This window comes from Zea mays, chromosome 8, assembly GCF_902167145.1.
Source record: "Zea mays cultivar B73 chromosome 8, Zm-B73-REFERENCE-NAM-5.0, whole genome shotgun sequence".
NCBI classification, from domain to species: Eukaryota; Viridiplantae; Streptophyta; class Magnoliopsida; order Poales; family Poaceae; genus Zea; species Zea mays.
Window position 1 is genome coordinate 147,089,158 of NC_050103.1, and position 12,066 is coordinate 147,101,223.

General features: G+C 54.1%; 1 protein-coding gene across 2 annotated transcripts; it reads right to left on the bottom strand.

Annotated features, from left to right (window-relative positions):
• Window positions 1–572: 572 nt before the first annotated feature.
• On the bottom strand, window positions 573–3,578 carry LOC100281534 (ABC transporter G family member 10). Of its 2 annotated transcripts, none has more exons than XM_020543396.2 (2): window positions 3,255–3,578; window positions 573–2,460 (listed from the first exon to the last, which is right to left on the bottom strand). In XM_020543396.2, the coding sequence occupies exons 1-2, from the start codon at window positions 3,472–3,474 to the stop codon at window positions 860–862; spliced, it is 1,821 nt and encodes a 606-aa protein (XP_020398985.1). In that variant the 5' UTR covers window positions 3,475–3,578; the 3' UTR covers window positions 573–859. The 2 variants fall into 2 exon arrangements, with proteins under 2 accessions (XP_020398985.1, XP_008654916.1); XM_008656694.4 differs by having other exon boundaries at window positions 573–3,050; window positions 3,136–3,578.
• Between the last annotated feature and the right edge of the window lie 8,488 nt (window positions 3,579–12,066).

Sequence of the window (12,066 nt, forward strand, 5' to 3'; positions counted from 1 at the left end):
TTTACAGTGCGATTGATGAGCAAGCATGTTATTGGGAGTGCGAAACAACTCACCAAGTCTGAGAGCTAAATAGAGATATATAGAAAGTTGGTATGAAACTGTTGGAGCATAATTTTTGTTACTAACACTTTAAAATAAATTTATAGAGTTTTTTAGGAACTACTGACCACGCTCTTGTTCCAGTTTTCCAGATTATTCAAGCAAACGGTTTCATTGCTCAACTTTTCAATGTTCCTGACCATTGTCGGCTGTTGAACTAATGGTCCTACAATAATGAATAAGATGAACTTTTTTCGAAAGCGGTGGGGGTTGTCAATTACAGTTGAATTCGTGATGAAATCTAAGTTTTTTTTTCTTACCTAAACAGATAAACAGGTGCCAATCAGGCAAGTTTCCGAGCCGCTGCTTGTACCTTATCGCTTTTTTTTTTTTGGTTCCACCTCAAGACATATGATTTGGCGACTTAAACCTGTGTTTCTCAACTGTCCACATTGGCGAAGGTTACCAAATATCAAATCCAGCACGAATGTGGCACTTTCCCGTGAACTGCGTAAGGAGCAGAAACGCTCTGAACATCAAAATATTTATCCTCCCATTAGTATTATCCATCAACCCCAGTACCCCACTATTCATCAAGAAGAACATTATCCACTGACCACTATGCAGCAACTCGATCTCGATCAGTAGTATCTCCCAAACATATATATAAATTCGTAGCCATCCTAATTCGAAGCGATGCTCGTGGAGAAAATCACGATAAGAAAGAAGAAGATGAGATGAAATTTAAACGAGCGAACACTATTTGCAGTTACTTGTACGCCAATGGCCAAATGGCCGCCACCGGCATAGGCTCCCGCCCTCACCTCCACGTGCGGTGGCACCTGAAGGAGAGGAAGACGAAGCAGAGCACCCTATACCCGACCACGAAGCCGAGCATGACGCCCAGGTTGCTCCACCGCATGCCCTCTCGCATCCCCTGCTGCCGCAGCAGCCCCGCGCCATCGAGCACGCAGAGGCCCCCGGCGCCGCCGGCCGAGGCGAGGCACTCCCTGGCGCCACGCGCACCGCCGTATTCGTTCACCACCAGTGCCTCGAACGGGTACTTGAACAGGCTGGCGTAGTGCATGAACACCCAGTAACGCGGGATGTTCTTGCCGGCCACGAAGTAGCCGGAGAAGAGGAAAAAGCAGCCGATGAGGCCCGCGACGACGGAGTTCCCCACGATGTAGTTCGGTACCAGCGCACCGAGGCAGGCGACGAAGGAGTTGGCGGTGAGCATGACGAGCCACACGACGAGCACGAAGTAGGCGAAGGCGGCGGGCTCGCGCGCCAGGCCCACGAGCCAGTACACGGGCGCCGCGTAGAGCACCGCCGCGGCGAGGAGGAATGGCAGGAAGACGCCGGCGTTGGAGGCGACGTAGGAGGACACGCGGTAGGCGCCGCGGGAGATCTCCCGCTCCAGGGTGCGGCGCTCCTGGAGGAACACGGGCAGGGCCTCGGTGGTGGAGGAGAGCAGGTAGGTGAGGGTGAAGGCGAAGAAGCCGAGGCGGGACTGCAGGTCGGTGGTGCCCAGGAAGATGCTGCCCAGGAACGCGCCGGCCAGCACCGACTGCGCCATCCGCGCCGCGAACAGCTGCGGCGTCCGCAGCATCGTCTTGGCGAACCGCCCCGCCAGAATGCGCGCCTCCGCCGCCGGCGAGTTGGCGTACCCCGCGCGCCGCGCGGACGAGGGTACTGTTAGCACCGGCGCGACGTCGTCGTCTCGGTTCGCTGAGGAGGCGGCGGTGATCGCGGTGACCGCAGTGGCTACGGCGACGTCGGGCTTGAGGGAGTCGATGGTCTCCATGGCGTACTCGAGGACGTTGACGTGCGCGGGGAGGGCGTGGCCAGTGGCGACGAGGCGTGAGTGGAGGAAGTCGAGGGAGCCGTGGTGGCGGACGGCGCCGTCGGCGAGGAGCACGACGCGGTCGATGAGCTCGAGGATGCGGAACCCCGGCTGGTGGATGGTGAGCACGACGGTCTTGGCGTGCGCGGCGGCCATGTCCCTGAGCATCTTGACAATGTGGAGCGCGGACCCGGAGTCGAGGCCCGACGTGGGCTCGTCCAGCAGCAGCACGGCCGGGTCGTGCACAAGCTCGACCCCGATGGAGACCCGCCTCCGCTCGCCGCCGGACACGTCGGCGACCCTGGACGCCGCGACGTGGCCCAGCCCGAGCTCCGCCATGAGCTCCCGCGCCCGGTCCTCGGCGCCGGACGACGTCCCGCCGGAGCGAAGCCGCAGGCGCGCGCTGTACACGAGCGACTCCTCGACGGTGAGCCCCGGGAGCAACGCGTCGTCCTGCGGCACGTGCCCGGACACGCGGCGGAACATGGCGGCGTCCATGGGCAGCCCGTTGACCAGCACCTCGCCGGCCGCCACCCGCGCCGGGTCCGCCGACCCGGCCAGCACCGACAGTAGCGAGTTATTTGTGATTATGATCATCTCGTCGCGCGGCTTCGCCTCTTTGGTATCCCGCAGCTCGTCATCACCAGATTGGTATTGCCGTCGTGCATCACTAGCCAGATTGGGTTCGTTACCGATGAAGCCAGATAAACAGCGAATGTAAAACGGTAAAAGACATTGCTGCCCTTTCATTCTAGCTTCGGTGTCGTAGACATGGAGGAGGAGAGCGGCGCGGCGGCGGCGGCCGCAGCGGTGGAGGAGATCCGGTGGCTGCCGGCCCCGTGGGAACCGAGCGCTCCGAGAGCTGCGCCTGCCTGATGGCCGTGCAGGGCGCGAGCACGGCCCTGGCCGGGGGCACCGCGGCACTGGTGACCATGCCGCTGGACACCGTGAAGACACGACTGCAGGTGATGGAGGCCGACGCGGCGGCGCGGCCCACGCTGGCCAGCACCGTGCGCGGGCTGCTCTAGGAGGGCGGCTGGGCGGCGTGCTAACGTGGGTTGGGGATGAAGTTAATGATAACTAGGATCCTCTTTTCTCTTGTACATATTGCTCATCAGTTTATTTCCCGTCGTTCTTGTTTCCTAGATCCGGCGCTATAGACGGACTGGGAAAAGAGAAGGGCAAATTAGTCAGCCTATGAAGTTTAAAAGCTATGCGCGCTGTTAGAAGCTTATTAGATGAAAACGAACCCAATCTGGCGAGTGGTGTACGGCGGCAATACCAATCTGGCGATGACAAGCTGCGGGATACTAAAGAGGCGAAGCCGCGCGACGAGATGATCATAATCATAAATAACTCGACAGTAGCGTGGTCTTGCCCGCCCCGCTCGGCCCCACGATCGCCACCAGCTCCCCCGGCGGCGCCTCGCAGGTGACGCCGCGCAGCAGTAGCCTCTCCTCCTTCCCCCGGGCGGCGGCCCACGGGAACGGGATGCGCGCGCGCGGCGGGAGCACGTAGGACAGCGCCCTGGTCTCGATGCGGTACCGATGCCTACGGCGGCCGCCACTGTCCTTGCCGCCCTGCGACATCGCCAACGTCTCCAGCCTCGCCGAGGAGAGGAGGGTGAGTGAGGTGAGGAGGGTTGAGCTACCGGCACCAACCTCGCCAAGGCTTATGTACTCGCTCTGTGCGCGGGTGTGTTGTGTTGTGTTGTTCGCGCGGGGGCGCGCGCGCTCTTAACACCGAGCGGGGCGGGTCGCTGGGTGGCTGGGTGCCTGGGTGCCACCGCACGGGCGTTGTTTATGGTTGCTTGTGTGCCGGACCGGGGCCGAAACGAAACGACCACGCTTGTGAGGTGAGTGCGCGTTTTGTACTTTTGTGAAAGGAATGGGTGCGTTTTCTGGATGTACTAATTTGTTTGTTGTCTTCTTCTAGATTTCTACCGATCAACATATAACGATCTCCCAAAAAAACATATAACCATCTATAAGGGCTCCTTTGGATACTTGGAAAGAAAATACACATGTATTTACACCCCGAAGGGAATTTCCACCCTACACCAGACATCCCTGCCCCACTAGGTGATTAGAACCCTCTAGAGGTAATTTTACCCAATATCTATTTGGGAGGGATAGGGATTAAAATCCCGACCAATAAAAAATAGAAAATTCAGAAAACATAGAAATATAAATTGTTGCGGCAATACATAAAATTATTAGCAAGGATAAAAATATTCATACAAATCCGAAGTACATGCATCAAACGAAAATATTCCATATAAATCCGAAGTACATAAAAAGGTAAATTGTCACAAGGCAGTCCAAAGATAACCATTCCAAAGTTCATACAAGAGTTTCTCATGTCAACCTTCACTACAATGTCTCAAAACCAGATACAAAGAAGCCAAAAATGAAGCACCATCTGCAGCCATCAGCTTGTAAACACCAACTCTCATGTTGCATGTTGCCTAAGATAGTTGCATGTTGCCTTAAAATCTCGGGCTCCATACGAAACTCTGACTTACACCAACTCTCATGCCCCTCTAGAATTTCCTTCATCTTTTTAGCACCAGTATATTCAGAAGTATGAACTGGCCTTTTCTCATCATTAAGGCACTGAAGTATGGCAGGAACTATTACAAAAAACAATTCATCGTCTTCTTTTTGTTGTAATTGCATGAATTTCCTAATTTTTTCCTTTCGATATTCCATAATCTTGTCACTAGATCCCATTATCTAAGAGTTGCAAATAGTACATAACTTAGTTATAGTATTAAAAATAGTAAGTGATAAACAGATAAACAGGTAAACAGATAAACTGATGAATTAATTACCATATTGAGAAGTGAGTTACCGTGGCAGCTTCTGTTCTGAGCGAAATCCCAGCGTCAGGGAGCACTGTCGTCTGCTGATCACTGCATATTAATTGAGAAGTGAGTTTACAATAACATATTATCAGTCGTGGTCGAACAACACAAAAGAATTTTTACGACAAAAAGTATAGACCCAGATAAATATATCAGATGATGTTTTGAAATGTCTAAAACATTTCATTGCATGGGGTTGTCCTCAAGTACGATCAGAATAGGAGGTATCCAACTATTAATTTGTTTGGCATGATAAAGGTACATTTTGCAGACATAAAACTTGCTCCTTCCTTTCATTTAAAACTTGCTAGTGCTCCTACTATTCGTTTCACCAATAACGTTTGAAATACCAAGAGGAGCTGACATTTGTAGATAGATATAAAGATGAAGCACTTTAGACGCATAGACTCTGGCTAGGCCTGAAGAGCGGCGGCTGCATTAAGGTCTGCTTGGCCCATGCTAATTAGGCGTTGTCGGCTGAAACTTCTGCTAAAGAATGTACTAGAACATCCGCGAGAACGAAGAAGTTGATGTACCTAAAACTTCTCCTATGCCACAGATTTGCCGCAGACTGTGTCGAACGGAGAGGATCTGAAACTTCTGCTACGCTTCGGATTTGCTGTAGATTGCGTCGAGTGGAGAGGGGCTGAAAATTCTGCTACGCTCTCGACTTGCTACAGATCGCGACGAGTGGAGAGGAGCGGCGAGCGGCGTGGGCGTGTTTCCTAGCGATGGAGGAGTGTGCGGTGATGGCTGGCGCTGGTAGCGTAAACCCTAGCCGCCATGGCGAAACACGGACTTGTGGAGGAGAAACACGAAACACGGAGGTCGAGCTAGAGAAGGGAACGAGAAACACGAGCCTGGAGACGTTTTTTTTCATCCCCGTGGATCAACGTGGATAGAGTGAAAAGGCCCGGGACATTTTTGGCCCACACATCATCCAAAAGGCAGCCCGGGATAAATAGTGAAAAAAAGGCACGGGTCTCATCTCCCCCGCGGTTTGGGCCGGGATCCCTGTGGGGAATGCAGCATCCAAAGGAGCCCTAAAGTGGTAATTTATAATAACTAGAAGAAGGGTCAAAGCACACACGGGTCAATGTGGCTGCAATTTGCTTGTGTCATATGACAAATTTATATTCTAAATATATATAGACTAGTAATTTTAAAATAAAAATATATAATTGTGTCGTGTCGGTGCCAACATTATAGGTCGACATGGCAGCCGAGGCATGGCACTATAGTAGTGTCGTGACAGGACCGGATCATGTCTGTGTCGTGCTTTTTCGTGTCGTGACTAGGCCGACACATTGTGTTAGTGCCAATTGGCCATCTAAACATGCCTTCCATTTTTCATCGAAAAAAATCTGGCTCTTCCATTTTTCATCCATCAAAAACCCACTCATGTTAAAGAGTGTTTGAATGTAATAGAGCAAATCAGTGGAGGAGCTTCGTAGAATTAACGCACTGGGCCACTCTACAAATGTAATGATATGTATTACTCTGTCTTTTTTGTTTTTTTCGCGTTTTAGTTCAAAAATAAACTAGCGGGCGATAAATATTTAATAACGGACATTTAAAACAATCCAGTGAAACTATGACAAGTAGGGAAAGTGAATTAGACATTCGGGAACAATTACTCACAATAGAGGAGAATCACGAACACATGGCAGCATACAGTCAGCACTCAGGACACAACGCTCGCCGCTCAGGTGGTCGCTGCCCATTGGCTAGGGAAGCGCTCCACCTTCGCCTATGCATAAGAAAAGAAAGGAAATCAGGTTGAATAAGTTGTATAGCTTGGGAGAAGACGTAATGATAGGGGCGGATTTGGGTGATGGCGTGGTGCCAGTACAGGCCGCGCGCGCGGCACTGACAGGGTCACAAGGAGGCTGGAGGCGGGTGGCAGAGGCGGAGGCCAGACTGGCGGTGGTTGATGCCCGAGTCAGAGCCCGCCCGACCGCCTCGGAGGTTGCTGTCTTGTGCCCTTGCCGGGTCCGTGGAGCCTGATGGTGTGGAGAGCGATAGAGGACTGGAGGGAGGCGGTCGCGCCGTTGTCAACATAGGAAGCGCAACTGCATAGGTTTGTGAAATAATTGAAAGAGTCTGTGTTCTCGTGAGCGACCGAGGGAGGCTGTCAGCGCTAGACTCAATCGATGTAAGCAGAAAGTCTTTTGTAATATATTTTTTAGTCTAAAATGTATTTTAGGCTAGATTTTTTGGCTGAATATATATATATATATATATATATATATATATATATATATAAGAAAGCTTTTGGGCTGCGCCTCGGGCCATAGCCCAGGTGGCCCGGAGCCCAGATCCGCCCTGAAGCAAATAGTTAGTTGTCTAAGATATTTATAGTGGAATTAGCTAGATAACTGTTAGCTAATTTGCTAAAAAACAGATAATAGTTGAACTGTTTGGATGTTTTCAACTAATTTTAATAGTTTAGCTCTAGTACATTTAAACACATGAGCTTAATTAGAACTTGTCATGGTGAGTTTGCTCCGTGTATTTGAAAAAAAAACGCGCGAACTTATACGCGCCTTACTGTGGTCGTCGTCCAAGGCGACTAGGCGAGGTCATGCATCAGGTGGACCGGACCCGGCGATTCCACAGCGCGACCAAACGCTAATGCGGCAGTAACCTGTGAGGCCTGGCTGTTAATTTTTTCTAGGGCGCTTGGTGCGTTCTTGGCGACATCACGCGGGGGGGGGGGTGCCGCTCGCCAGCCGCGTTTTCTGATGACCTGCACCAGCACCATTGACCGGGCCGCCTCGTCGCACCCGGTTGGTTGGGGTTGGCCTCACTGCCAAAAACTCACCATGATGCATCTTCTTGTTGGAGGGAGAAGGAACAGGCACTGTCTTAGGTAACTGATTGATTTATAAGGCTAAACCTAATGGATACCTATATAGTGATGTACATGGGTCTAGACACATGGCATATACTCTAACATCCCCCGCAGTCTGAACATCTGTCGCAGCGGAGTTCACAGACTGGACTCAAAAGGAAGACGTACACCACACCGTACATCACACCATAGGATCCCCACAGCCGCAACTAGTCACTACTAATGTTGAGGCTGGAGCGAAACTCGGTGAAGGTCGAGGACGGAAGACCCTTGGTGAAGACATCACCAAACTGGGAGGTGGTCGGGACGTGGAGGACCCGAACAGCACCGGCGGCGACATAATCGCGGACGAAGTGTAGATCGATCTCTACATGCTTAGTCCGCTGGTGCTGCACCGGGTTGGTAGAGAGGTAGACGGCGCTGACGTTGTCGCAGTAGACCAACGTGCTCCTGGAGAGGGGACTGTGGAGCTCGGCAAGGAGCTGCCGGAGCCACGCAACCTCCGCCACGCCGTTGGCCACAGCACGGTACTCCGCCTCGGCACTCGAGCGGGAGTCGACCGGCTGGCGCTTCGACGACCAGGACATCCGGCCGGCACAGAGCAGAAGACGGCGAAGCCGGAGGTGGAGCGCCGAGTGTCCGGGCACCCGACCCAGTCAGCGTCGGTGTAGACGACCAGCTCGGAGGAGGTAGACCGGTGGAGAAGCAGCTCGTAGTCGACGGTGCCCCGGAGGTAGCGGAGGAGTCGTTTGAGAGCCGCGAGGTGGGGCTCTCGGGGGTCGTGCATATGGAGACAGACCTGCTGCACGGCGTAGGAGATGTCCGGCCTAGTGAAGGTGAGGTACTGAAGTGCACCGGCAAGGCTCCTGTACCCGGTAGGGTCCTCGACTGGGTCAACCGTGTCCTCAGAGAGCTTCGCCTGCGTGTCGACTGGGGTAGAGCAGGGCTTGCAGTCAATCATCTGGCCCACTCCAGAATGTCAAGAGCGTACTGTCGCTGGTGAAGTAGGAGTCCTGACGGCCGAGGCTCAGCAGTGACCCCCAAAAAATGGTGAAGCTTGCCCAGATCCTTGACCGGAAACTCCCGTTGGAGCGCGTCGACGAGGCGGCGAAGAAGTGACTGACTGGAGGCGGTAAGGACAATGTCATCCACGTAGAGGAGCAAGTAGGCAGTCTCTGCTCCATGATGGTGGACAAATAGAGACGTGTCAGACTTGGCCTCCACGAAGCCCTGTGTCACGAGGTATGTAGCCAGTCTGGAGTGCCACGCCTAAGGGGCCTGCTTGAGGTCGTAGAGGGACCTGTTGAGCCGGTAGACCATGTCAGGGCGAGAGGTGTCCACGAATCCCGTCGGCTGACAGCAGTAAACGGTCTCGGTGAGGGCGCTGTGCAGGAAGGCGTTCTTGACGTCGAGCTGGTGAACTGGCCAGGAGCGAGCAAGGGCCAGCGAGAGCACCGTGCGAACAGTGGCCGACTTCACAGTCGGGCTGAAGGTCTCATCGTAGTCGACTCCGGGGCGCTGAGTGAAGCCCCGAAGGACCCAGCGAGCCTTGTACCGCTCTAGGGTACCATCGGCCAGCTGCTTGTGCGTCCAGATCCACTTGCCGGTGACGACGTTAGTGCTGGGCGGACGGGGCACCAGATCCCATGTCTGGTTGGCGACGAGCGCCGCGTACTCCTCCTCCATCGCCCGACGCCAGTGGGGGTTGAGAGTTGCCTAGAGGGGGGGGGGGTGAATAGGGCGAAACTGAAATTCTCAAAAATAATCACAACTACAAGTCGGGTTAGCGTTAGAAATATAATAGAGTCCACGAGAGAGGGTGCAAAACAAATCGCAAGCGAATAATGAAGTGAGACACGCGGATTTGGTTTACCGAGGTTCGGTTCTTTCAAACCTACTCCCCGTTGAGGAGGCCACAAAGGTCGGGTCTCTTTCAACCCTTCCCTCTCTCAAACGGTCCCACGGACCGAGTGAGCTTCTCTTCTCAAATCACTTGGGAATCAAACTTCCTGCAAGGACCACCACACAATTGGTGTCTCTTGCCTCAATTACAAGTGAGTGTTTGATCACAAGAAAGAATGCCAAAGAAAAGAAGTGATCCAAGCGCAAGAGCTCAAATGAACACTGCAAATCACTCTCTCTAGTCACTGATGTTTTGTGTGGAGTTGGGAGAGGATTTGATCTCTTTTGGTGTGCTTTGTAATGAATGCTAGCTCTTGTATAGTGGTTGGAAGCTGGAAAACTTGGATGACTTGAATGTGGGGGTGGTTGGGGTATTTATAGCCCCAACCACCAAACTTGACCGTTGGTGTAGGCTGTCTGTCGATGGCGCACCGGACAGTCCGGTGCACACCGGACATGTCCGGTGCGACGGCCACGTCACCAAAAGCCGTTGGGTTCGACCATTGGAGTTCTGTCTTCTGGGCCCGCCTTGATGTCCGGTGGCGCACCGGACATGTACTGTTGAGTGTCCGGTGCGCCAGCATGGGCATGCCTGACCTCTGCGCGCGCAGCGCGCGCATTTAATGCGCCTGCAGGTGACCGTTGGCGCCGAGTAGCCGTTGCCCCGCAGTTACACCAGACAGTCCGGTGTACACCGGACATGTCCGGTGAATTATAGCGGAGCAGCCGTTGCAGTTTCCCGAAGCTGGCGAGTTCCTGAGGCCGCTCTTCCTTGGAGCACCGGACACTGTCCGGTGTACACCGGACAGTCCGGTGAATTATAGCGGAGTCGCCTCTGGAAATTCCCGAAGGTGATGAGTTTGAGTTGGAGTCCTCTGGTGCACCGGACATGTCCGGTGGTGCACCGGACACTGTCCGGTGGCACACCGGACAGTCCGGTGCGCCAGACCAGAGGTGCCTTCGGTTACCCCTTTGCTCTTTTGTTGAACCCAATACTTGGTCTTTTTATTGGCTAAGTGTGAACCTTTCGCAACTGTATAACTTGTACACTAGAGCAAAACTAGTTAGTCCAATTATTTGTGATGGGCAATTCAACCACCAAAATTATTTAGGAACTAGGTGTAAGCCTAATTCCCTTTCAGGGGTCCAGTAGGGCGGTGCGGACGGAGGAGGGTACCGGAGAAATCTGCGAGTCTCTGGTCGTGGCTGCCAGGACTCGGGGCCGCAGGGTACCAGCCGCGTGCCGCGTCACCATCGGGTGGACGTGCCGCGGGTCGCGGTGAAGGAGCGGTGGGTGGTACACCGGCGTCTCGACACGTGCCGCAGGTGGCGGCGGCGGAGGTGTAGGTGTCCCTGGCGGGGGACTGGGCACCGACGGTGACGGTGACGACGGCGGTGGAGGGGCGAACCCCGGTGGCGGCTGTCGGCGCTGGTAGACCCGCACCAGCTGGGCGAAGCGAGCCGGAGAGGTTGGTACCGACAGCCCCGTAGGCGGTGCAGTCCCACCACCCCCGCTCGGCCCGGGGGCGATCGGGGATGGGGCGCCGCGGAGAGGTGACACCACCGTAGGCGACACCACCGGACCCGAGCAAGGCACCAGGCCGGGAGTAGGACCGACAGGCGGTGAGCGAGGACCTGCAGAGAGAGGAAGAATAGGTGGCTCGACCACCACGTCAGGCGGAAAGAGAGTGAAGAGGTCAAGGTCAGGGTCGGAGGAGGGCGGTGTGGAGGAGTAGGGAAATGCGGACTCATCAAACACCACATAGTGAGAGATGAGGATCCGGCGAGAGGAGAGGTCAAGGCAGCGGTACCCCTTGTGGTCCGGGGAGTACCCGAGAAACACACAGAGGGTGGAACAGGGTGCAAGCTTGTGAGGAGCAGTGGCAGTGGTGTTCGGGTAGCAAGCACACCCGAAGACACGGAGGTGGTCATAGCGCGGAGGGGAACCGAAGAGTGCCTGGTGAGGAGTGGGGGCCGGGCACGCAGTAGAAGGGAGACGGTTGAGGAGGTAGGTAGAGGTGTGGAGGGCCTCGGCCTAGAAACGTGCTGGGAGGTGCGCCTGGAGAAGAAGAGTGTGAATGGTGTCGTTGGTCGTGCAGATCATGTGCTCAGCCTTGCCGTTCTGGGAGGAGGTATACGGGCAAGACATCCGCAACTGCATCCCGTGGGAGAGAAAGAAGTCACGGGAGGCGGAGTTATCGAACTCACGACCATTGTCACACTGAACGACCTTAATGGTGAGGGCGAATTGAGTGGACACCCAGGCGAAGAAGTGACGGAGGGTGGGGAAAGTCTCAGACTTGGCACGCAACGGAAACGTCCACACATAATGAGAAAAATCATCAAGCACGACAAGATAGTATTTGTAACCCGACATACTAGTAATGGGAGAAGTCCACAAATCGCAGTGTACAAGATCAAAAGCATGAGTAGCATGCGAGGAAGAGGAGTAAAATGGAAGACGAACATGGCGGCCTAACTGAAAGGGAAATGTGCCCTTGGGCCATTTCTAAGTGTTTTGGTGATTTAGTGTCCAACACAAGTGCCTAAGTGTAAAAT

Coding starts and splice junctions, on each gene's coding strand:
- LOC100281534 (XM_020543396.2), bottom strand. CDS start 3,474: ATGTCGCAGGGCGGCAAGGACAGTGGCGGCCGCCGTAGGCATCGGTAC. Junction 2,461..3,254: donor GAGCGGGGCGGGCAAGACCA/CGCTACTGTCGA, acceptor TCACAAATAACT/CGCTACTGTCGGTGCTGGCC.